We start from the raw sequence: 25,129 nt of genomic DNA on the forward strand, positions 1-25,129 counted from the left end.
CCCTCGGTTCTAGCATTCATGTGAATGGGGGGGGGGGCGGGGGGGGCGGGGTGGGCGGTGTGGCACTGACGGTCTGGCCCGCCGTGGTGGGGGTGGGGTGGGGGGGTTTGGTTGTGCGGATGCGCAGTGAGGGGGGGTGGTGGGGGGGGTGGGGGTGGGTGTGCGTCCTCCCCTGCGTGGGGGGGGGGGGGGGGGGGGGGGGGGTTGAGAGGTTTAATAGGTCCTCGGAGAAAATTAACCCACGAGATTTGAGAACCATCATCATGCGTATCATGCGTGTGTGCTCTACTTAATGCCCAATGGCCTTCCCCTACCTAGACGAGTTGATTGATACTGCCCTGTGCAGACGAGCTGAGAAATACAGAGGTCACTTGGGCGGTTTGCGAATATCACTACCGTCACGGAGCGACATCTTTCATACACCAATTTGACATTGTCCTGTCAAGCCTCATTCGAGGTAAGGAGTGTTATACGCAATGCCTACCTGTGGCTTGTAAGCGAAAGGTGAAGGAGGGAAGATATCCGTAATTGCGATGCGATTACATAACAATCCTATCTTGGGTACTATTCCTGCTCTAGCAACTCAGCCTGGGAACCAAGTATATTCTGTTAGCACCAGTAGCCATTGTACCGGAGTGGCTCAGACACCCTTAGTTATTGAGGGACCAGTGCAGGGGCTGCTGCTTTTGCTGGCCAATTGTGACTGGCGAGGGTGCTGCCTTGCGCCTGACCCTGCGCCTTCGCCGACCGTCGTTCACTCATGCACACGCGCGTTTGAGCAACGACGCGACTTCTTGCATTTGGTAGCGTCATCTCTGATTGAGTTTCTCAGTGACGAATTTTCAGGTTGTTTTTGCTTTGCGCGCCCGGGCATCTTATCAAGAGTCATCGCCGAAGATGCAGCCCCAGTACCGCCAATACGCCGCCCATGCTGGCGCACCGCAGGTTCCCCAGCGGGCTCCACATGCCCCAAATCAACGGAGAGGCGGCATCGGTATGCCCGTTCCTTCTTTACTTCAGCCTTTCGAGACCTCGGACATCCTTTCCCCTTGCTCTAGCGTTGCGCGACAAGTCCCAAAGTGCTCGAGGCGACAACAATCGTGCTAACAATGCCGCCCAAAGGTCCCATCATGCCTCCGGCTCACCATGCTCAAGCAGCCATGAACCAGGCCGCCATGGCGCAGCACCATCCGCCCGGCCAGGCCCTCACGAGCGAGCTCGCTAAGCGCCGCAGCCGAAAGCCTACCGACAAGACGCTGCCTGACGCCGTTGAGGACTGCATCACGGATGCCGAGGTCGCCCAGAGATACAAAGACTTGCGCGACTTTGAGCGTCGCCTGGATGCTGCAATGACGCGCAAGCGACTAGACATTGTCGAGACAGTTGGCCGCAACGCAAAGGTTAGTAGCCAGAGGTTACATGACTGGGAGCCCCCTTCGTTACGCGCGACAACACCACTAAGTCTCGCCTTGCAGCACTACAAAACCCTTCGCATCTGGATCAGCAATACAGTCGAGGACCAGGCATGGCAAGGAAGTGGCCTTAGCGTTGATAGCTTCGACTTCACTCCTAGCGCCGAGCCTTCTTACAGGGTCAAGATCGAGGGACGTCTGCTTGAAGACGGATCGGACAATGGGTCAGAGGAGACTGACCAGAAGACACGTTCCATAGAAGAGGATGGCACGGCCGGCTCAAGGAGACAAAGTTCTGCGCCCGCAAGCCAGAAACACCGGCTTTCCCATTTCTTCAAGGCGCTGAACGTCGATTTCGACCGCACCCGGTCAAGGGCTGCATCTGATCAGACCGTGGAATGGAAGAAGCTGACTTCGCAAACCCCGCAAAGCGCAGCGGCAGCTGGAGACTTCGACGAGTTTACCTTCAAGCGGAGCGGGGACGAGAACATGAACATCACGATTAACCTTCATCGCCAGGAGGATCCGGAGCGATATCTGCTCAGCCCTGAGCTAGCCGCTGTTGTGGATATGACTGAAGCCTCCCGCCAAGAGGTCGTCCTCGCTATCTGGGAGTACATCAAGATGATGGGTCTTCAGGAAGACGAAGAGAAGCGCAACTTCCGCTGTGATGAGCTCCTAAAAAAGGTTCGGTGTGCCTCCAATCGAGAATGATATATGTTGTTTAACTTTTCGTCTAGATTGTCAATGGTAGCGATACTGGAATCATCCCTAACTTGAATGATTATATCCAGCCGCATCTGCAGCCTCTACCCCCGGTCAGCTTGCCATACACAGTTCGTGTCGACGAGGATTTCCATAGAGATGCTCAGGCCACCATCTACGACGTGCGTGTGGCGGTAGATGATCCCTTACGGGCCAAGCTGGTGCCTTTTGTCACCACTCCTGCGTATGCAAGCGCCCTCAAGGAGGTTATTGCCATGGACGAACAGCTCGCGACACTGATCTCGGCCGTCGCCAGCTCTAAGGCGAAGCACTCATTCTTCACGTCAATGAGCCAAGATCCCGCCAACTTTGTGAGGAATTGGATGAGTTCACAGAAGCGGGATCTCGAGATCATCATGGGTGAAGCAACAAGAGGAGGTGGCGAGGATGCCGCGGGAGACGACTGGCGACGAGGTGGCAAGGACAGCGTTTGGACGACGTCGAACGCGCGCGAGAGCGTCAGTGTCATGTTGGCTAAGCAGCCCCCGCAAGCTTCTAGATGATACAAGCAACGGGACGGTTTGCGCGTGTTGGTTTTTTTCTTCTTCAATGTCGTAGGAGTTTCCTCCCCTCATGTGGACTCGGGCTGAAAAAGAGGGGCGTCAAGGGTCGAAGCTGGCTTGTGATGATACGCGATATCACACTGTATTGTATTCAAATTACCTGTAATGGATTACCGGCCTAGTGGGAGTTGATAACGAATGTTGACCAAGTCTACCAAGGCTGCGTACTTGGTACGCGTGACAGCCAGTGATGGAGGGCGTCAATGGCGATAACGCTAAAATCCGCTGCGGAGGTTTCCCCACAAACAAGGCCAGCCGTGACGTCGTCCGAAAACAGCGTTAGGTAGGCAGGTATTCAAGGAGCAGATCGATTGGCGACCTCCATTTTCCAGGCTGGCTGTGAGAGAGCCTGACTTCTCTTCCACGCAATCGACTGATTGACATCAAACGCCCACAACAACTAGCAATGACATCGATATTCGTTCCTGGCAACAAGGCCGTCATCACGGGCGGCGCATCTGGCATAGGGTTGGCAATCGCCAAGAAGTGCATCAGCCATGGGATGGAGGTTCTCATAGTTGATCGCGACACAAAACTTCTCCAGGCGGCGGTGGAAACCCTGGGGAAGTCCGCCGCTTCTTTCGAGTTGGACGTGAGTCTACTTCAGGATTGGGAGAAGCTTAGGACGAACCTGAATACTTCGCTTGGAGGTTGGTCCTTACTTCTACTTTGCCATATGCTCATCACTTTTGCCATGTGCTCATCATGGCCACACCTTGATAGGTCCCACCACATCATGAATGCTGATTGCTGCTGTAGGATGTATCGATCTTTTGGTTCTCAACGCCGGCATCGGTCTCAAGTCAACATGGCTGGACCCAGATAGCTTCCGCAAGATCTTGGACACCAACTTATATGGCGTCATCAACGGAATCAGTAGCCTGCTACCGCTTGTTGGCAGTGGTCAGTCTTCCAAGTCGGCCGTTGTCATCACGGGCTCGAAGCAAGGCATCACAAACCCGCCGGGAAACCCAGCTTACAATGCCAGCAAGGCCGCTGTCAAGTCTCTGGCCGAGCACTTGTCGTTCGACTTGAGAAATACGGCCACATCGGTGCATCTCCTAGTGCCGGGCTGGACATTCACCGGCATTTCTGGGGCTGCCCCGGGTAGGGAGAAGCCTGCGGCTGCCTGGACTCCGGAGGAAGTGGCCGACTATCTGGAGAAGAAGATGACGGAGGGTACATTCTACATCCTCTGCCCAGATAATGAGGTGACTGAAGAAATGGATCGCAAGAGAATGATGTGGAGTGTCGGGGATGCCGTCGAGGGTCGACCCCCTCTTAGTAGGTGGCGTGATGACTACAAGGACGAAGCACACGCATGGATGGCCAAGCAGTAGTACGACGAGCCTAGCGTAACTGGCTTCTCTGGGAGCAAAACAGAACGAAGAAGCCGCTTGTCGCTATCGTTTGTCGAATGATGAAGAACATACAATCATGATGAACCTCGAGTCTAATGTCTTCCTTGCCTTGGGAAAACTCCACCTCAAACGCCGCCTAAATGCAAATTCCACCGCTGCATTCCCCCTGCTTTCCCCCTGCTGCTAATGCCATCACATTGACGCATGCAACGTAGGACTGTTCCCTAGGTAGGATGTGGCTGTGCGAGCAACATGCCTACTATCGTATTAACCAAACGTCATGAGGCGATGCCTGCCATCATGTGTTAGCCACCACCCGGTATGCCATGCCTCTGAGGCGGCACTGGATTCGATGGCATATTCCTGATCTGCTTAATCAAGAACTCCCTTTCGTCAATGAATTGCTCGTCATCGGTCCTGTCTTCCAAAAAGTGAGATAGGAAAGTGAGCAATTTTTCCCGGTTCATGAGCAAGATCTTCTGGACCGCAATGGACTTATGGGGGTTGGCTACAAAGACCTTGAAGACATGAAAGCCCTCATACTGCACCATTTTGCGATCGTCTCTCAGGAGGTTCATGCAAATCTTAAGATGCTCACCACGGTCAACATAAGCGGTCATAACGCTATAGTTTGAACGATCCAGCAAGATTTCACCCAAAAGCTTGATGGACTGTCGCTTGGTAACATAGCTGTTGGACTGCACGAGGATATTGTTGTACTTGTCGAAGAATAGGTCAAAGTTCACTGAGAGGTATCTCGGCACCAGCTCCTTGTGTTTTGTGAGGAGTTCCTGCGAGACGTGGGTGTTAGCGATATGGCCCTGAACCCCCTCAGTCCCTAATCGGCATGAGAGTATACCCTGAATGTGGTGAAGGCATCCGCTGCCACTTCAAAGGAGCTCTTGTCGACCCAGTCAAAAAACCTCCAAAAGACGCCCTCGCCGCTCTGTTGACGGTCTCTGTCAATCAAGTTGATGCCCTTATTGCTGGATCCCGATTCCTCGTTGTCGTCATAGAGAATGATGGCGGCGGCAGCCTCCGACTTGAGGACCTCTCGAAGTACAGAGCCGGCGGGCGTTGCACTCTCCTTGTGTTCGTAGCCACGGCACAGCTCCAGGAGGACTTGGGGACGGTTGTTGACGACGTAGGACAGAGCTAGAGGATCGCTTTTCGGGGATGCTGTGGGCGGGCGGAAGCGGAAAACGTAGGAGAAAATTACTTGGGTATCTTTCCTCGACTCGAAGGGCAGACGCCAGAGATTGACAGCCAGCAAGTATAGTAGGTCTTCTTCAATCAAGCCAGTGACGAGCTGGTATATCTGTTCCGGGCTGCTGTCGGACTCTACAATGGAGTTAATTGCTGAATTCGAAGGCAAAGGTAGCGTGTAGGAGTGATACCGTGGGTTCCTTGTAGGATAAACTTCATCTGGTTCAGTACCTTGGCGAGCTCTTCGGCCTATATTGGAAATGGGGGTGTTAGAGGTCTACCACGTGGCAGTAGAAAATGGAGGATGCAGCCAACCTTGGCGACGCCATTCGGCCCTTCGAGCTTCGTTACGTGGTCTCTGGCTTGCTTGGGTAGGTCGATAGCGGGCCTTGTCCTAGCCCGGCCGAAGAGAAATGACATGGCGAAGGTGGTAGGCGAGGCCAAGCACTGGACCTTCTCCGGCAACTGGCGGGCGAGTTGCTTGTGAGACCACAAACGACCGAGGTTCACGGCCTCAAGAAAAAAAACGGGCGGGCCGTAGCTGATCGCGTTTACAGACAGCGTCTGGATCGGGGTCGTCGACGAAGGTCGGTAGCTGGCACCGAGGAGGCAGTGGGCTGAGATCCCAGCAGTTCGATTTGTGAGAGTGGGGCTGGGCTTCGTCGGAGAAAGATGTAGATGGTCTGTTGGGAGACGTGGTAGGAGGGGGTAGTACGAGAGAGAGAGAGAGAGAGAGAGAGAGAGAGAGAGAGAGAGAGAGAGAGAGAGAGAGGAGAGAATCTTGGCTCTACGGGCGTGGTGTCGGGCCAAGTCTGGGTTGGGGTCTTGTTTACGATAGTACAGAGTGGACGACGATACCGCCGGGAAACACTGGGGGCTGACGGCGTTGCTCTTAAGATACCTTAGTTGGCTATTTGGGGACATGAGATTGCCCTGTACCTTGGGTTCGCTCGCACGTTGCTCCGCCTCCCAGGCATGTTGTTTGTGGGCAGGCCTAGCAACAGCACCTCAGACCCCCGTCCACCTTCAGGTACTTAGTCTAAGGTAACTTATGAGGCCCAGGCGGTGACTACCTACCTCACCTTACCCTGGAGAAATGCAGGGTGGGCACCCAACTTTTAGTGAGGCGAGCCCAGGATTCGGAATGTTGCGAGAACAGCGAGCCTGCGGCCTACCCTCGCTCAATTCAGCGGACAGAGGTACCTCCCCGCGCTCCCTTACCGCTCAGGAACGTTTCTCTCAGAGCCCCCTCACCAAAGTGCCCTTGCTCAGATGACTAAGATGGTTAAGTCTGACCCCGCGCTCGATAAGTCAATTGAGAAAAAATTACCCCACTGACTCACCTCTCCCACGGAACCCCTCCAAATGCCCCAAAGTCGCCCACGTACCGACAGATCCTGAGCGCAGTCTTTGGTTTTGACTCACATGACCCATTGAGGCTTCGTCTTGGTCTTCCTGCGAGCTTTCTTAGTGTCGACGACTTGGCTTCGTACATCGTCAGAAGCTGCGCAGCACCTTCCTTCCTTCCTTGCTTCCTTGCTTGACGATACAACCGGCCTACCAGATCCTCTACTGTTTTTAGCGTGTCAATATTCGGTTCGGCAGAGCCGCAAACCGCAACCCTGCCACGTTCCCTCGCGCCGTTGTTGACTCTGACTTTGTCACCTTTCGACCACCATCATGTCTATCGACTTTCCCAAGGAGGAGGAGGCTGTCCTCCAAAGGTGGCGTGAAATCAAGGCATTCGAGCGCCAGGTTAGCTTGTCCCCTTTTGGCTTCGCAGGCAGCTGTCGCCCAATCTTTTTGCTTCCATTCGCTTTTGTGTTTGCTCCCGGACTGACAAGCAACGCACACGCAGCTCGAGTTGACACAGGGAAAACCCCTTTACACCTTTTACGATGGCCCTCCTTTCGCCACCGGTCTTCCTCACTACGGCCACTTGCTGGCCTCTACCATCAAGGACATTATCCCGAGATATTGGTCCATGAAAGGCTTCCACGTCGAAAGACGCTTCGGCTGGGACACTCATGGACTGCCCATCGAGCACGAGATTGACAAGAAGTTGGGCATCTCTGGAAAGGCTGCTGTTATGAAGCTGGGATTGAAGAACTACAATGCCGAATGTCGATCTATCGTCATGCGCTACAGCGGAGAGTGGCGCCATACCGTTGAGAGACTCGGCCGTTGGATCGACTTTGACAATGACTACAAGGCAAGATTATGTACCAGGTGATATGTGCCGCTGAGATGTGCTAACACGCGTAACATAAAGACCATGGACCCTACTTTTATGGAATCCGAATGGTGGGTATTCAAGCAGCTGTTCGATAAAGGCGCTGTCTACCAGGGCCATCGGGTCATGCCTTACTCAACAGCCCTTACCACAGCGTTGAGCAACTTTGAGGCCAATCAGAACTATCAGGATGTCAGCGACCCTGCGATCGTTATCTCATTTCCCCTGATCGAAGACCCCGAGACTCACTTGTTGGCATGGACGACCACTCCGTGGACCTTGCCCTCGCACCTGGGCCTAGCCACGCACCCTGGTCTCGAATACATCAAGATCCTTGACGAGAAGTCAGGCAAGAAGTACATCTTACTCGAGAAACTCCTTGGCACTCTGTACAAGGATGTCAAGAAGGCCAATTTCAAGATTCTTGAAAAAATCAACGGAAAAGCCATGCTCGGCTGGAAGTACGAGCCCCCTTTCAATTACTTCTATGAAGAGTACAAGGACGTTGCGTTCAGAGTACTGAACGCTACCTACATCACTGATGATAGCGGTACCGGCATCGTTCACCAGGCGCCCGCTTTCGGTGAGGACGATTATAACGTCGCCGTTGCAGCTGGCATTGTTACCGAGAACAGAGCACCTCCTGACCCTATTGACGACAGCGGCCACTTCACCAGCCGCGTCTCTGATTTTGCCGGGATGCACGTCAAGGAGGCCGACAAGCACATCATCAAGCATCTGAAGGGCGCTGGGAAGATTGTGGTCGACTCGACGCTCAAGCACTCGTACCCCATGTGCTACCGATCCGACACCCCTCTCATTTACCGCGCGGTTCCCTCGTGGTTTGTCCGCATTCCAGACATCATCCCTCAGATGCTGGAGAACATCAAGGGCTCGCATTGGGTGCCATCTTTCGTCAAGGAGCGGCGCTTTGCCAGCTGGATCGAGAACGCCCGTGACTGGAACGTCTCACGAAACCGTTACTGGGGCACTCCTATCCCACTGTGGGTCAGCGATGACATGGAAGAGCGAGTGTGTATCGGCAGCGTGCAGGAGCTGCGTGAGCTGAGTGGCTACACTGGAGACTTGTCTGATCTCCACCGAGACAACATCGACCATATAACGATTCCTAGCAAAATGGGTAAGGGCACCTTGAGACGTATTGAGGAGGTATTCGACTGCTGGTTTGAGTCCGGCAGTATGCCATACGCCAGTCAGCACTATCCCTTCGAGAACGTTGAAAATTTCGAGAAGTCGTTCCCTGGTGACTTCATTGCTGAAGGCTTGGATCAGACCAGAGGTTGGTTCTACACACTACTTGTTCTCGGTACGCATCTCTTCGGCAAGATTCCATTTCAAAACTGCGTTGTCAATGGCATTGTTTTGGCCGAAGACGGAAAGAAGATGTCGAAGCGCCTCAAGAACTACCCAGTCCCTGATTTGGTCATGGACAAGTACGGCTCCGACGCTCTTCGTCTTTATCTCATAAACTCGCCTGTCGTGCGTGCTGAGCCACTGCGGTTCAAGGAGTCTGGCGTTAAGGAGGTTGTGCAAAAGGTCTTGCTACCTCTTTGGAATAGTTACAAGTTCTTCGAAGGCCAGGTGACCCTGCTCAAGAAGGTCGAGGGCATCGACTACACCTGGAGCCCAAAGGCTCTGTCGAGTAACGAGAATGTGATGGATCGATGGATCTTGGCCAGCTGTCAGAGCTTGCTGCAATTCGTCAATCAGGAAATGAGCGGTACGCTGAGACCCCTTCACATTTCGTCACGAGCCTCTCTAACACTCTTTGACTACTAGCATACCGACTCTACACCGTTGTCCCGCGTCTGCTCGGGCTCATTGAAAATACCACTAACTGGTACATCAAGCTCAACAGAAGACGTCTCAAGGGTGAGAACGGCGTTGAGGACACCCAGCATGCGCTTAACACCCTGTTCGAGGTCATCTTTACGCTTTGCCGCGGCCTTGCCCCATTCACTCCCTTTATCACCGACACCATTTACCAGAAGCTCCGTCCATTCATTCCTAAGGAGGCCGAGGCCGAAGATGCGCGCAGTGTCCACTTCTTGCCATTCCCCGAGGTGCGCCAGGAGTTGTTCGACGAGGTGGTTGAGCGCAGAGTCGGCAGGATGCAGAGGGTCATTGATCTGGTCAGAGTATCTCGCGAGAGAAGAGCGGTCGGCCTCAAGACCCCGCTGAAGACGCTTGTAGTCATTCATCGCGAACCTCAGTACCTCGAGGATCTCGAATCTCTTTCATCTTACATCAAAGAGGAGATGAATGTTAGAGATCTAGTGCTCACATCCGACGAGGCCAAGTACAACGTCCAGTACAGCGTCACTGCCGACTGGCCTGTGCTAGGCAAGAAGCTCAAGAAGGACATGGCGCGTGTCAAGAAGGCACTCCCGACGCTCGACAGCGACGCCGTCAAGGAATACTCGCACAAGAAGGAGATACTGGTTGATGGAATCAAGTTGGAGGAGGGCGATCTCGTTGTGAGACGAGGTTTGAAGGAGGACGAGTCCTCGAAGAATCTGGAGCCGAACTCGGATAACGACGTGCTTACTATTCTAGACGCGGAGCTTCATGTTGAACTGGCACACGAGGGTCTCGCGCGAGAGATCATCAACCGCGTACAGCGTCTCAGAAAGAAGGCCAAGCTGCAGCCTACGGATGACATCAAGATGGAATACAAGGTCATCAGCGATCCTGACAACATTGGCCTCGAAGAGGTGTTTGTTTCACAGACCAAGGTCATTGAAAAGGCGCTACGAAGACCGGTGGACAAACATGTAGTCACAACAGTGGGAGGCGAGGTGCCGAGCGAAACACAGCAGGGGGTGATTGCGGAGGAGGAGCAAGAAGTGCAACATGCTACATTCTTGCTCCGCCTGCTCGAGCTTTAGATACGAAGTTTGCAGTGAGAGCACCTCTGGGCAGCTTCGACAGATGATGAATTAGTGGTTGTAAGCGACGACGGCTTAGGAGCTCCAATGAGACGTAGAGAGAGAGAGGGAGAGAGAGCGAGTTCACCAGAACCACGTTTGAGGAATAGACTGAGTCTAGTGTTTCTATCGTGATGATGATTTTCCCTTGCGGACAGCGATCTTTTGATGAAATGTCCTGCGTTAGTGATGTGATTGGACTCGGCAGAGGTTGGGAAGGGCATAATGGTGGCAAGTACAAGATAGCAATCCTTCAGTCTAAGAAACTCCTTCAAACACTTGTCCTTGTGGACAGAGTTGTAGTCGGCAACGATGCACTTGCCGTACATGGAAGTCTGTTCACCGGTCAGTACGCCTTCACATCAAAAGGTAGCTATGGCTAGACCGGCAACCGCGACAGAATAACTGACTTCAGCTGAACATTGGCCGACTGCGGCAGCAAACTTCTGGATGGGTCGTGTGCGAGCCATGACAGTTGGTTTAGATGGGTCTCGGGTAAGGAGGGGAGGATGCAAGGCGTGATTGTTGCGATGTGGGTGGAAATTTGCCGCCGCAATGTGAGGGCACGGGTGGCCGAATCTACCTGTATGAAGCTGATAATTGTTCCTTGAATAACCTTTGAGAGAAGTAGGTAGATAGGTAGGCACGTACGTTACTCAGGTGTCTAAGGTAAGGTAAGCACAATAAGTCCATGTGCAACCTGTAGTCAGCGACCAAAGATGCCAAGCACCACTATTAAATAAGAAGATTATCAGCTAAGAAGAATTTGCTCACTCACATAGGTAGGTAGAGCGACGACCTTATGTACATAGACGGAAAGGAAATGCCTGTAGTATGCACTTCGCTGAGGTAATGTGCCTTACCTAAGTTGTCAAGTCCATTGGTTTGTGCATCCAATCAGTTTTGGCAAGGGACAGGAGAAGCACAGGGGCTCAAGCTCTGGAATATAGTGGTGCTCATGCGGGTTTGCGCAGACTGTCCTATCAGAACGGCGTCGCGACGCCGGGATCAAGCGCAGCCCAGCCAACAGCAGCGTACCCACAGCGGCTACGTTGGTCTCTGCGAGTCTGCCCACGGCTCCGCCGCAGGACGCGAAATAAACAGACGGGAAGAAAGAAAAGAACAGGAAGAGAAAATAAAGACGGGGTTGGGAGAGGGCTTGGCTTGACCGCCTGCTCCTAACAAACATACTTGTGGTAAAGACTACTCCAAGTGAGGGAAGTAGCTAACACAATACCTACGTCGTGACAGCCGGCCTTGTTCTCCGTCCACCTTCAACTTTGGATCTCATTCATCGTCGTCCTCGCCAGCTAATCGTGACCTTGCATCCCATTCGCGCCTAACCCACGGCGCGCGGTGGACATGGAAGCGCCAAGACCTCATCGTTCCGATTTGCGACTCTTACGACGCGACTAAGCTCCCGCCACCAACCACCGCTGCAAAACTTGGATCCCATTCAGTTCCCTCCCCGATATCTGCCATCAACAATACATTTTGTCGCGATCCAATGTATTCGGTATCCCTAGCCAATTATACACCATCACCGGAATCGACTCGGGCTCCTTGACACTACGAAGGCAAGCTGCAATCGGCCCCGGCTAGCGCAATCACAATCATCACCGCCCCTACGCAACTCTTTTACAGCCATTTTATTATGCTCCCAGCCTGGCGCCAGTTCACATGCCGTCGCTGCCGCATCGCCCAGTGCTGGCTCCCCGTGACGGCATATCTAGCTTTGTGTCTGTCCAAAGCTCGGATTCCTATTACAGCGACCATGGTAAGTGCAGCTCGAAATGCGCCGGCACGGCATCATCCTACATCCCCTTTCCCTAGCAGCAATGGCCGGGAAGCGCATTCCGTCTGATGACCCTCCCAGAAATCGCCATACTACACAATGTCGTCACGGCAGCCCAGGAGAATCTCGAACTCCTCCCCGAGGGAGAGCGATTGGCAACGAATGCCTTATTCCAGGCCTATGACGCCGTACTTCCGCTTTTCGGCATTGATCCGGAAGAAGATCATCACATCTCGCGCCTCGTATTCCGGATCGGTGGCGAACGCGGCGAAGGGTCACTTGTGGAAAAGCTTCGCGCCGTCTTGTCAAGGATGGGCATCGGGCTGGAATTCGATAGTCGAAGTGACGGTTCCAGGGTTTTATCAGACAACAGCGCCGGCGACGAAAACGGAGACGGAGACGGACCCGAATCTGAGGACGCTTCTCCGCCGCAGCCTGCGCTTACGGAGACCGACCGGAACTCTGACACAACTGGGGAGGAGTCTTCCCAGGAAGTCGACTTTGCACCGCGAGATCAACACCGGTCTCTGCCATTTTCGGAGGCGCAAGCATCACATCGCTTGGACGATGCCGAATCTCCCCCAAGGCTAACGCGCGTGGGCTTGGTTTCGAACCAGGTGGATCTGAAGCCTATCCACCATACCAAACCAACATACCCAAGTTATACAACCCCGACGGCTGGAAACACAGAACAAAGTCGCCAAAGCCGGCAATACATATCTAGCACCACTGTGCAACATGGCGCCAGCGACACCACAGTTCAACCCAATGAGCCTTCTCATACCCATCCTGCGAATGAGACCGAGGCGACCTCCCTGCCTGTCCGTACAAAGCCTGTGCGAACGGTGAATTGGCTGCTTCCGCCCGACACTGCCAGTGTTACTGCTAGCACTAGTGCCACTGCCGCTGCCCCGGAGCCGGTACCAAATGGAGGCAGGCTTCCCGAGATTGCGGAAGACCCTGTTTCCCATGAGACTGAGATACAGGGCCTATGTGAACATGAGCCAAGTGTGCAAAGGCCCTTGGTGCCTATGCCTCTTGTACATGGATCTACGGTGCAGGAGCGTCCCACCCATCAATCAGTTAAACAACAGCAACCAGCCGAGAAACCCTCTGAAGACGGAATTGAGCATGCTGAAGCAGAGCGACTGGCCGACGACGACGATAACGCTGAAGACCCCGATGAAGAAGCAAGATATGCGGTGTTGGAGTGGAAATCGACGAAGGTGAAGGGGTACTTATTACTTCTTCGAGGATTGTCACACTGGAAACAACACGCTCTCGACAAACTCGAACGAATGGCTGTGGCCAGGAGACACATCTTGCGTATGCGTCACTTCGACCCGTGGGAGCTGGCGACCGCCGAAACTAGGATACGGGGTCGCCGCGTATTTACTTCACGTCTGATGGCTTCGTGGCTCAGACGCGCCGGTGATGACTTTGGCACGGAAGACGCCGCCTTGACTCATGCCCAACGAAACATTGTCCACAACGCCCTTACACAGTGGTCAGCCTCCTGCATAGCTCCCACGGAGCCTCAACATCCGCCTCGAACTCTGTGCATTTATCTGCGACAATGGCGTTCAGCTTGCTCAATTTCACAGGGACTAAGATCACATGTGGAAGATCTTTATAGAGAACATGAAAGATTTCGGGTATTGAAGACTTGGCATGGCCAAGCAGCGTCTCACCATAAGGATGTTGCGGCATTTCGCAAATACCATGTTGTTCAGGACCCTTTGAACCAGTGGCATCTTGAGGCTAGGGTGGAGTTCTTCAAGTCCAAGATGGACATCAAGCTTGTTCGCAGCTGCTTATCGAGATGGCAAAGCGCGTGCAGAGCGCCACCGTCGCTTGGCCAGGCCAACGCCTTTGGCCGCGGAAGTGCTATAGAGTCTGGGACTAGTGTGGCTTTGCCCAAACAGCGGCGAGGCGCTGGTTCCCTCATGGCAATATCGGATCGCCTGCTGAAGACCAAAGTTCTTGGCAATTGGCAACGACAAGCTTCGGTAGTCGCCAATGCGAGCACGAGATCACTTCGGTTTGCAGCGCATCAAGGGGCGCATAAGGCGTTGGAGATGTGGCATATCGACGTCAGCGAGAAAAGAAGCTTTCACAAGTGGGCGCAGCGCGGTTGTTTCTATGTTAGTGCCACACATGCACTCAAGACATGGCGATCCAGATCAACGTGGAGGTCAGTCACTCGAAAATCCTACGCACGATGCAGACAGCATGTCAAGGCTACCTTTACGAAAGGATATCTCAATCTCTGGAAGACTGCTACTCGAGCCCACGGAAACTTGGGCTGGAAGGCGGGCCAGCACCACGTTGTGGTGCAACATGACCGTCTCGTGCATATGTTGAATCTATGGCGAGATGAGAGTAATCACGACTGGGGCACAGGTAAGCTGTTGGCCGCCGCATGGGTGGACGAATGGCACAACATGTCCCAAGACCTCGCAGGCAAAGAGGACCTCGTAAATCAGGCTTGGTCAGTGAACCTGAAGTCACGTTGGTGGAGTCAGTGGCAATCATCGTTGCTGCAATTAAAGAGCAGAGAATATGTGGCACTGGACGTCAGGGAGAGGAACAGCAAGAGAACTGTACGACGCCTTCTGCTACACTGGAAAGGGGATAGAAATTTGAGCACATCTCACCATTCAACCACGCTCAGAGCTAGTCTCGGCAGCTCAAGGAGAGGCGCTGGTTTCGTGGCCAGCCGCACTTCACTGCCACTTTCGAGGGCAGTTCATGAACGAGCCAGCGGGCCGATCAGGGGTTCTAGAATACAGGAAGTCGAGCCAACGGCCGACGAGGAAGATCACGACGGAGCCGGGTCTGGACCCGATGCTGATGTAGTTGTGGCGAACACGCCAACCCGATGGACGGGCATGGCGTCCTCCGTGAGGCTTCCGTCCATGACACCGTTTGCTCCCCTGCCAACGCCGTTCGAGCGAGAGCTCCGCGAACGTTACAACAGGAGTATGCCTACAGCTGCCACTGGTCAGTTGAGCAGCCTCTCCTTCGCACAGGCGCAAAGGCTCTCTATGGCTGGCACACGGCCAGCAGCCAATGAGAATACAGCCGATATTGGCAGAGGTGGTTGATAGAGCCTCAGCGGAGGTCTAGGACGGCCCTCATTGAGAACGGATTATATGCTATGGTCATGTGGACAATTTTAAGGTGTTTGGAAACATTCAGCCAGTATACCCAGATTAGTTTTGCATTGCCAAACCTTTTGGCATAGACTGGGAACGAACGTTCTTTTTTCCTTCTTGTGCAAGAGGTTGCGCCGCATCATTACCTGATTTGGTGGAAGGTCGGGTTATGAGGTAATTGGTAGGAGTCGGGTAAGTTAGGCTCACAGGCGCAACGGGGAAGTCGTCTGGTTGCGGAAAAGGAACACTGAGACTCTGCATGTTATTCTGCGAGCATGCCATTCCGTCTATAGACTGCGTATCTGTCATTAGGCAATCAAGTTCCCAGTAGCGAACGATGCAGGCCAAGTCGTGGTAAAGGATATTTATATATGATCTTCCCTGAGCTAGTCGGGGCGTAAGGCATCCTACCTGCGGTAGCCCAGCCCAGGCCATCACGAGACGGGAGCCATCAAACTTAGGCGCACAGCGACTATTTAGATTGGACAAGACATGCCTACCTACCTACTTCAAAATACATTTATGCAACAAAAAAACGAGAGTGAACATTTAAGTCAGTCACTTGAGCATTCTATTACAAACCCTTAAAAAAAATAACTTGGTTATATCCGTAAGTGTTTCCAATTAGCAGATTAATGTTGTATATATAGGGTGTCGTGAACCTTGCATTTGACGAGGAACATTACAGCACTGGACTATCCGTACGGTCCCTTACCTAGGTAACCTGGAAGCCACCCCGGAGGTACCTAGGCACTTACTGGGGTGCTTTATCTTATCATCCAATTCGTTGGCTTGCAGATGCGACGCACCGGCTCCACTCCCCTTGTTCATGAACTGACACCCTGTGTGCTTGTGCAGCGGGAATACGTAACCTGCAGTCCAAGTTTAAGGTCCTCATGACACTGGCATTGACAGGATCTAGTCTGTGGCAGAGCTCGATTTGCACCCCAAATCAACCCACGAGCTTTGGGAAGGCAAACTTTTTCAGATTTTGACGGAAGCCCATCCGGCGATATTCGGCGACAATCGATCAGGCAGCCTCGGCATTACGTCCGCCTAAGCAATGCTGCTGTGGCTCTCCTGCTAGTAGGATGAGAGCAGTCCTCCCAGGTAGGCCGAAGTCTGGGCTCCAAGCTCTTGCGACGGGCTTCTGGGACTCGAGGCACTTCAATGTGAGCAATCAGACTATACCCTTACGCCCTAACATCGTCGTCACTGCCATGATGCTGACATCTGGTCATCAAGGTCTACATAACCGGCAGCGCATTTACCATCCTTGGCGATGCCGAAACCATCGTTCAGACAATATACGACGACGACCCGAGCCACTTGAGGGCCGTGGCCTTCGACGAATCCTCGGGCAAGATCGCGACCTGCACTGATGCCGTCGTTAGAGTCTATAAACCTTTTGGGCAGACCGAAAATGCCCTGAAGGTGAGTTCGTTGTCTCTGCCAATGCGACTTTGTCTTCGCCCCTGGACTCCATCTCCCATTCCGTCGCCCGCTCCGCACCTTTCGCCCATACTAGCTTGCGAACAACCACTGACGACACTTCTGCGTATCAGTGGGGGCTACAATTATCGTACCCAGTTCCCGATCGTCAGAATACTACCGATGCAATTTCTCTAAGCTGGGGCGCCACTGAGGAGCTACTGGTTGCCTGCTCTGCCCTTTACTTATACTCGACTGTCGACGAGCCAGAACAGCTGTGGATCAAACGTCTTCCGACTTCTGTGAAACTCGCAGAGATATCCTACGATTCAGCATACATAGCATCTGTAGGCGCACATGACTGTCTAGTCAAAGTCTGGCGCCGCTTGACGTATGGCGCTGAGGATGTGCGCTTCGACCTGGCCTACCTTCGCCACCCAGATGTAGTGACGAGCCTTCGTTGGCGGAAACCGTTTCACACCGACCAGACTGTAGAGAACGTTCTCTTTACGACGTGCGCCGATAATGTTGTCCGAGTGTGGACTAGCACTGACACGCATGCCTTTCGACACATGACCCTATGGGGGTCCGTTGACGTGGCTTCGTCCCTCCGATATCTCAGTCCGTATCCTACTCCGACTACAGCACCGCTCATCACCTTCCTCATCGATGGAAGAGAAGTCTCTGCTGCCACAGAGCTGGCCGTTCAGCGGCGTTCAATAAAGGAAGAACCACGAGATGAAGCTCTTGAAAGCCTCATTTCCTTGGCCAATAACAGCGCCGAGCTTTGTGTTGCTTCTGACGCCATTGGAAATATGATGGTTTTTGCGTTCGAGGACGTGGGCTCCAAGACGAGCAAGTCCAAGACCGCCATCAAAGTGACAAGCTTCAAGTCGCAAACGCTTGACTTCAGGTCTAATCAATACGTTGACATACAAAGCTATTGCGATCGGCAAACCGGGCGACTGCATGTGCTTGTTCATGACTTTGATGGTCAGATCCAAGTTTACGACGCAGACTTGGTAGAGTTCCTAGGCAGAATGAACAAGTCAAACCGTCTTACTCGGCGCTGTAGCTGGACTGGCCATTCAGCGCCTATTCAAAAAATGGTGCGAAATTTTAGTGGTCGAGCTGTTGTTTCTAGAACTGAAGAAGGCGAAAGCATTGTCTGGACGCATTCTGAAACTAGTCAGACCAGCTTGTCACGCCAGAGTGTCATTCAGGGAGGCGTTCACATCCATCGAATTTGTGTCTTGCGCAAAGGTCGTTTTGTCATATTCCTGGAACACGAAAAAATATCTCTATGGGACTGTCGGCACCAGAAAGCAATATTGCTCGCGTCTCAATCGTACGGGATTTCAGGCAAACCACTATGCTTGTTGATTCTCCCTCGGCATCGAATCGAGGAGTATGCTGTTGCTCACATTGCAACCGTTACGTCCGAGCAGGAGGGCCTTGTTTGGGAAGTTAACCTACCTCGATACTCCAGTGAAGGTGCTGATGCATACGCCAACGGCCCAGAGGAGATCTCGATTTGTGAATTTTGCAAATTCAAACTGGAAGACGCCGAGGGAATCGCTTACATGCTCCCTGTCGATCCGGCGGGATCTAAGCCCGCAACGTCCGGCTTTCTTGATGTGTTTGCCAGGGACATCGCAGTTTCATATACCCACACAGGACGGGTAGATTTCTGGACAGCGAGAGTCGGCAGCACAGGGAAAAATGTCGGATGGCTTTCTACCTCCTCGGCAGAAACAGGCCTTGCGGAGCCGGCCCTCGTCAGCGGCAGTACTCTGAAGAAAGCTGCAATCGTGGATTCCACAAGGTCTCGGTTATCTATTTGGGACATTGGTGGTGCTCGACTCGAGTTCACGCAAGACTACGGAAGACACAACACGATTCAAGACCTTGACTGGACTTCGACCCCAGATTCGCAATCTATCCTTGCCGTTGGCTTTCAATCCAAAGTAATACTGCTCTGCCAGATGCGGTTTGACTACTTGAACAAGGGACCAGCCTGGGCCGCAGTCCGGGAGATCAGTATTCGTGAACTCACTCCTCACCCGATAGGAGATTCGACCTGGCTGGGCGATGGACATCTCGTCATCGGTTCAGGTAATCAGATGTTCGTTCATGGGAGGGAGTATGATCTATCCGGCTCTCTGATCAACAGCCTGCAGCTACCGCACAGGAAGAACGGGGTCTGGGATCTCTTCGACGCCGTTCAAAGGTTTAACGGCCCTCTGCCGGTTTTTCACCCTCAGTTCTTGAGCCAATGCATCCTTGCAGGCAAGAGCAGCATAGTCCGAACGATTCTCTTGTCGCTGCACAGAACCCTCAAGTTCCTCATTGCGGGTGAGACTGTTGATGACTACCTGGGACTCGAACCAGAGGTTTTCTACACAACTGGGGTGAGGCTTTTGGTTATTTGATTGACTGTTACTCTCACCAAAAGTGGAATATGTGCTAACAAAGATATTCACTAGGCCTCGCCGATGCAAGCATCTAGGGCCCAATTAGGGTCTCGCTTTAGTTTTCAAGTATCTGCGAACGAGACAGACGAGGCAGACGAAGCCTTTAGCGAAGAAACCGCACTTGCCATTAATGAGCGTCTTACCAAGTTTGGTCTTCAACAGCTGTCAGGCCATGAGCAAATACAATTAGCCGATATCGTTGAATGCGTTGGACTTGTCGAGAAACAGCGCAGGTCTCTGGACGAGAATGGTGCGCGTTTCATGCTCTTTTTCCGCCAGCACGGGCTTCGTAAGGGCCGGACAAGTGAGATTCAGATGTCCTGGCGAGAGATCAACTGGGCCTACCATTCGACCAGCCAGGATATTCTTGTTGATTTCGTTTCCAAGCAATGTCACAGTGCAATGCGTTGGGAGGATGCTCGGGAAAGCGGCATGTTCATGTGGCTCAGCGATCGCAGTGCCTTGGTACGCTAGCCCCATCTTCACCACCAAAGAGTGTGTATGAGCTAACAACACGTGTCGTAGCTTGCGCAATTCGAATTCGTTGCACGCAACGAGTACACCAAGAGCGAGATGAAGAACCCTGTTGATTGTAGCATCTACTATCTGGCTCTGAAAAAAAAGACAGTCCTCCAAGGACTCTGGCGAATGGCTCACTGGAACAGAGAGCAAGGAGCAACGCAGAAGTTGCTGGCCAACAACTTTGAGGACCCGAAATGGAGGACAACGGCGCTGAAGAACGCTTATGCTCTGTTAAGCAAGCGACGCTTCGGTGAGTCGCAAAGCGTACCAATGAGCTTCGAAGACTAACATTATGGCACGCAGAATATGCTGCAGCGTTTTTCTTACTTGCGGATCACCTGCAAGACGCTGTCAATGTCTGTTTGAATCAACTCAAGGACCTTCAGCTCGCAGTAGCGATCGCGCGCGTTTACGGTGGTGACCAAGGCCCGGTATTGAGGAAGCTTTTGGAAGAGGAGGTGCTGGCTGTGGCCGCCAAGGAGGGTAACCGTTGGCTCGCATCATGGGCCTTCTGGATGTTGAACCGTAAGGACATGGCGGTCCGGGCCCTGATTGTAAGTCCCGCCATACCAGTCTCAAATACCTGTCTCTCTGATACCTAACGCATGCGCGATACCGTAGTCACCGGTATACACTCTGGTTGAGACCCCGTGCTCCCCCGATATGCGATCGAAATTGTTCCTCACGGACGACCCAGCATTAGTGGTCCTTTATTCGCAAATGCGGCAGAAAACACTCCAGACTCTTCGCGGAGCTTCAAAAGTTACTCCCCGCGTCGAATGGGAATTCGTTCTCCACAGCGCCAAACTCTATGACCGAATGGGTTGCGATCTTCTGGGCCTGGACCTAGGTAATCCCCTCGCGATGGTATGCGTAAGACTGAATGAGATTTAACATGGCAGTAGTTCGCAACTGGGAGTTCCTGAAGCCAGCTCCGAGAATCGCTAACGGATTGGGCGGTGAGGTCAACCCGCTGAAGCTACTGCGCCGACGCAGCTCGCTTGTGGTTGCAGATCTGCCGGTGTCGAGCCTTCATGTGGAGATGAGATCCAAGGGGCAGGTAAATCAGTCGAACCCAACGGTTTTCCAGGAACCGGACTCGAGCTCGCTGCTCGACAGTTTCGGTTTCTAGTTACTAGAGCAGAAAGGGGGCTACTTCCGTCTTCATACCAATATGACAGGAGGGCTGTAAAAGTTTCCGGCACTGTTCTCATAATACATCAATATCTATGACTGGAGATGATCGCCTCAAGATGTCAGAGGTTCAGAGAGATTTGCCCGTCGGAAACGCTCAGGGAAATGATGTTTCTGCTTACTAAGCAGACTCTCTTGGAAGCCGATTTTCTCCCTTCCAAGCACGTCATCTCCAGCTGTTGCCGAGCTCCGTCCGGACCGGAACCGGGACTGGGCTAGCGCTCCCTGCTGGCTGCATCCATCGCAGCTCGAATCAGCGCAGTGACCGCCGTTTGCCTGCGAAAGCGAGTCGTGCGGGGCCCTATTCTATGTCAGGCAGTCAGAAACATTGACAATATCTGTTTTTCGTACGTGGGGTTCCAAAAGATAAGGATCCAATTACGAATACGGATCCCATATGTCGACTTGAAGCTCTTATGAGGGGCGTCGCCTGTATGCTTGCTGCCTTATGTAATTGACCATCAGCCTCTCCGTTATCTCACCGTGTACGACGTTCCTTTTCCACCTTCAATTGAGCAAAAGGAACGCCAGGCAGCGCCATCCTCAGTCTTTTACAGGCATTCCCATGCACGAACCCGCCGGGTTAGTATCGATCCAGACGCCAGGTTGGTCAGCACGCCTTTGACGTATAGCGAAGTTGTAAAACGTCTTCTACCTCGCCTCCGGACACTCTAGTCAACCTTTTTATCTTTTTACGTCGCAGCACTGCCGGATAAGGCTTCATGACCCAGACTATGGCGCCTGATCGGGGATATCGCGATGACGCCGATGGTGGTCTTCATGATGCTGTCAGCAGCAGCATCCACACACCAAGTGCGCATGATACATACCCCGAGAATGCTCTCGAGCGTGTGCCTGTCATACATGGTCGCAGCTTCACCCTCCGCGGTGTTGCTGTGGGCCTGTTGGTCGGCTTGGTCATTTGCTTCTCCAACATGTACTTTGGCCTGCAGACGGGTTGGGTGAGCACCATGACCATGCCAGCCAGCTTGATGGGTTTCGGCATATTCAAGGCCCTGTCTCGCCACCTTCGCCTTCCCTTCAGTCCTGTCGAGAATGTCCTCGTCCAGACCGTGGCTGGAAGTATGGCCATCATGCCACTTGGCTGCGGGTTTGTCGGTGTGGTATGACTCTCATGTCCGAGGCTTTCTCACTTCTTCGTACAACTTGATGTGATGAAACAGACCAGGCCGATAGCTGACACATATCTTCTCTGCCCTTAGATTCCTGCCATGAACTATCTCCTGACTCCGGAAGAACAAGGGCCCCTTAACATCCCCTTATGGAAGTTGATCATATGGTCCCTTGGCCTCTGTTATTTCGGTGTTGTCTTTGCTGTCCCTCTGTGAGTTGGCCGCGGAAAGCTTGCCCGCCGAGCTTCAATCTAATCTCCAATGCCAGCCGACGACAAGTCATTATTCGAGAAAGGCTCCGTTTTCCTAGCGGCTTCAGTACTGCCGTTCTCATTGGAGTTCTCCATGGTCAGACGCGGAAGGCCGGCCCAGACGCCGTGTCAGGCGGCTTCGCGAGTCTCGTGCCGGATCACGATACGAAGCCCGACTCAATACTGGAGGCCGGCCACAGCCCCAACAATGCCGATCCTGAAAATGCCAATTTTGACGGCCCCGAAAGTCATTCCCAGAAGGATTGGGCTCGGAATGTGAGGCTACTGCTCATTTGCTTCGGGATCTCAGGGTTTTACACTTTCTGCTCCTACTTTTTCCCTGCATTGCGAAGTATTCCCATATTTGGCACCGATGCTGCAGGCATTTGGCTTTGGACGCTCAACCCGAGCCCGGCCTACATTGGCCAAGGCATCATCATGGGCCCTGAGACGACTTTGCATATGCTGCTGGGTGCCGTGATAGGATGGGGTGTCCTGTCTCCGCTAGCCAAGTATCGGGGCTGGGCACCCGGTTCCATCGACGACTGGGAAACAGGCAGCAAGGGTTGGATTGTGTGGATCTCCTTGGCTATCATGCTTTCCGATGCTATTGTCAGCCTCAGTTACATTGCTTTCCGCCCCTTGGCCCGACGTGCCGCAAATGAAGGCATGAAGGAATTATGGCTGGAAGTTGTACTCGGCTGGCAGAAGCTTTTTGGATCCCGCCGACGGTCAAGTCGGACATATTCTGCACTGGACACGGATGAGGATCTTGAGCCAACGAGTACCTCCCGGCTTTTATCCGATGAGTCGCGTTGCTCTGTGGTCCATCGTAGGTCTTCAACATCGAATGCTCGCGATACTCGCCCCGACGAAGCAGACGCGCCAGAAGATCAACAAATTGACAACAAGCTTGTCGCCGTGGGGCTTGTTCTGTCCATTCTGCTCTGTGTCGCCACCATTCACATCGTTTTTGGCGACCTGGTTCCTCTTTACGCCACGATTGTTGCCGTCTTAATGGCTCTTCTGCTCAGCATTATGGGTGTTCGGGCACTCGGCGAGACGGACCTGAACCCCGTGTCTGGTATCAGCAAGCTTGCGCAACTATTCTTCGCCCTCATCATTCCCCAGTCACACAAGTCGAGTGTGCTCATCAACTTGGTTGCGGGCGCAGTAGTAAGTGCCAATTAACCTCCAACTTTGCAGTATGAGCAAGCACTAACTGTACAATCTAGTCCGAGGCCGTATGTAACTCACTGCCGCGCTGTCAATCGTATTGGGACAGAAGCTGACTTGTCCAACTTAGGGAGCTCTTCAAGCGGGCGATCTGATGCAAGACCTCAAAACGGGCCATCTCTTGGGAGCCGCACCCAAAGCCCAATTCTGGGGCCAAGTAATCGGAGCAACAGCGGGCGCTGTGGTCAGTGCCTTTGTGTACCAACTCTACACAGCGTTAGTCACAAGGACAGCCTCCGTTATTGTCTAGAGACTGACCAATTTTTGTCAGAGTTTATACGATCCCGGGTGATCTCTTCCAGGTCCCGACGGGATACGTGTGGATCTTCACAGCCAGGCTGGTGACGGGTAAGGGCCTGCCGCCCATGGCGCGTGAATGGGCGATTGGCTTTGGCATTCTATTTGCTATTACGACTGTTGCTAGGACCGTGGTAACCGGCAAGCCTTGGCGGTCGCTTGTGCCGGGAGGTATCGCCGTGGCAGTCGGTAAGTGTGGCTTGGGAATTCTGTCTTACCCTAATAGAGATCTGAGGCAAGGCTGACTTGGAGACGGCAGGGATGTACAACGTCCCATCCTTCACCCTGGCCAGGACTGTTGGCGGCCTACTGAGCTGGTACTGGATCTCCAGGCGAGGCGAGTCGAGCACGCCATTGATCGTGCTGGCATCGGTGGGTACTATAGAATCGCACTCGCATACAGCAAGGAGCGGTTGCTGACGCATGATGTTCTTTAGGGCTTCATACTCGGTGAAGGATTTCTTAGCATTGTGAATCTCATCTTGCAAAGCGCCGGTGTCCCTCACTACTAGAAGTGCAGGTATGGAACGATGTGAGCAAGGTCATGGTGTATGGGGTGTCCTAGGCAAGGAAGAACGAGAGACGCAGTAGGGGAGAAGGACAGACGGGAGACGGCAAGTTGAGAAGGGGAGCGTAAGGCCTTCGGCAGAACTGCAATGCGGAAAACTGCATTTCGAGGTTGGTCATTATTGCGAGTGGTGCGAGGAAAATGCTCCATTGAGATCTTTAGGTTCTAGACGATCTAAAGTCGGATACTAAGCCTTTTTTTTTTCTGTCCATTTTCTTTTCCTTGTGATTTACATTCCGCCTCTTCACCTTCCTTTAAGTGACTTGGTAAAGTCGATTGAGCCAGTAGGATGTGGGGTAGAGGGGTAGAGGGGTAAGGTACCTAGACGGGTGGAGGGGTGGAGGGGCAACGTATCGGTGAGGGCAGAAACAGAAAATGAGAATACTTTGTTAAAATTGTGCCAGTCATGGAAAATCCAGCCAAAAAATAAGTGCAGAAAGACAGGACTCCGACGGGCATCTCTACCCAAAATAAGAGAGGCTTCCTACCTTATCAAATGTCAACGCCGTCGATAACTACCTTAGGTACCTTACTCGTGGTACCTTGGGTGGACTAGTCCACCCAGCTTCAGTGGACGACTCC

General features: G+C 53.0%; 7 protein-coding genes across 7 annotated transcripts; 6 read left to right on the top strand and 1 right to left on the bottom strand.

Moving 5' to 3' along the window:
- Positions 1–897: 897 nt before the first annotated feature.
- CORC01_13098 (SWIB/MDM2 domain-containing protein) lies at positions 898–2,680 on the top strand (the record flags this gene model as incomplete). The annotated part of the gene is made up of 3 exons (XM_022624716.1): positions 898–1,002; positions 1,059–2,099; positions 2,153–2,680. 3 exons carry the CDS (start codon positions 898–900, stop codon positions 2,678–2,680), a joined length of 1,674 nt encoding a protein of 557 aa, XP_022468762.1.
- Positions 2,681–3,146: 466 nt separating this feature from the next.
- CORC01_13099 (short-chain dehydrogenase/reductase) lies at positions 3,147–4,080 on the top strand (the record flags this gene model as incomplete). Its single annotated transcript, XM_022624717.1, has 2 exons — positions 3,147–3,390; positions 3,500–4,080. The coding sequence occupies 2 exons, from the start codon at positions 3,147–3,149 to the stop codon at positions 4,078–4,080; spliced, it is 825 nt and encodes a 274-aa protein (XP_022468763.1).
- Positions 4,081–4,406: 326 nt separating this feature from the next.
- CORC01_13100 (uncharacterized protein) lies at positions 4,407–5,727 on the bottom strand (the record flags this gene model as incomplete). Its single annotated transcript, XM_022624718.1, has 4 exons — positions 4,407–4,892; positions 4,961–5,442; positions 5,499–5,556; positions 5,623–5,727. 4 exons carry the CDS (start codon positions 5,725–5,727, stop codon positions 4,407–4,409), a joined length of 1,131 nt encoding a protein of 376 aa, XP_022468764.1.
- A 1,260-nt stretch (positions 5,728–6,987) lies between these two features.
- Positions 6,988–10,449, top strand: CORC01_13101 (isoleucyl-tRNA synthetase; the record flags this gene model as incomplete). Its single annotated transcript, XM_022624719.1, has 4 exons — positions 6,988–7,062; positions 7,166–7,474; positions 7,580–9,281; positions 9,341–10,449. The coding sequence occupies 4 exons, from the start codon at positions 6,988–6,990 to the stop codon at positions 10,447–10,449; spliced, it is 3,195 nt and encodes a 1,064-aa protein (XP_022468765.1).
- Positions 10,450–12,168: 1,719 nt separating this feature from the next.
- CORC01_13102 (uncharacterized protein) lies at positions 12,169–15,390 on the top strand (the record flags this gene model as incomplete). The annotated part of the gene is made up of 2 exons (XM_022624720.1): positions 12,169–12,265; positions 12,365–15,390. The coding sequence occupies 2 exons, from the start codon at positions 12,169–12,171 to the stop codon at positions 15,388–15,390; spliced, it is 3,123 nt and encodes a 1,040-aa protein (XP_022468766.1).
- A 1,142-nt stretch (positions 15,391–16,532) lies between these two features.
- Positions 16,533–21,000, top strand: CORC01_13103 (WD repeat domain-containing protein; the record flags this gene model as incomplete). The annotated part of the gene is made up of 8 exons (XM_022624721.1): positions 16,533–16,613; positions 16,687–16,875; positions 17,007–19,283; positions 19,359–19,811; positions 19,872–20,118; positions 20,172–20,422; positions 20,490–20,718; positions 20,774–21,000. The coding sequence occupies 8 exons, from the start codon at positions 16,533–16,535 to the stop codon at positions 20,998–21,000; spliced, it is 3,954 nt and encodes a 1,317-aa protein (XP_022468767.1).
- A 796-nt stretch (positions 21,001–21,796) lies between these two features.
- CORC01_13104 (OPT oligopeptide transporter) lies at positions 21,797–24,491 on the top strand (the record flags this gene model as incomplete). The annotated part of the gene is made up of 8 exons (XM_022624722.1): positions 21,797–22,186; positions 22,286–22,407; positions 22,464–23,622; positions 23,682–23,690; positions 23,753–23,898; positions 23,954–24,168; positions 24,239–24,351; positions 24,417–24,491. The coding sequence occupies 8 exons, from the start codon at positions 21,797–21,799 to the stop codon at positions 24,489–24,491; spliced, it is 2,229 nt and encodes a 742-aa protein (XP_022468768.1).
- Between the last annotated feature and the right edge of the window lie 638 nt (positions 24,492–25,129).

The sequence above is a fragment of the Colletotrichum orchidophilum genome (genome assembly GCF_001831195.1).
Source record: "Colletotrichum orchidophilum strain IMI 309357 chromosome Unknown Scaffold_178.1, whole genome shotgun sequence".
NCBI lineage: Eukaryota > Fungi > Ascomycota > Sordariomycetes > Glomerellales > Glomerellaceae > Colletotrichum > Colletotrichum orchidophilum.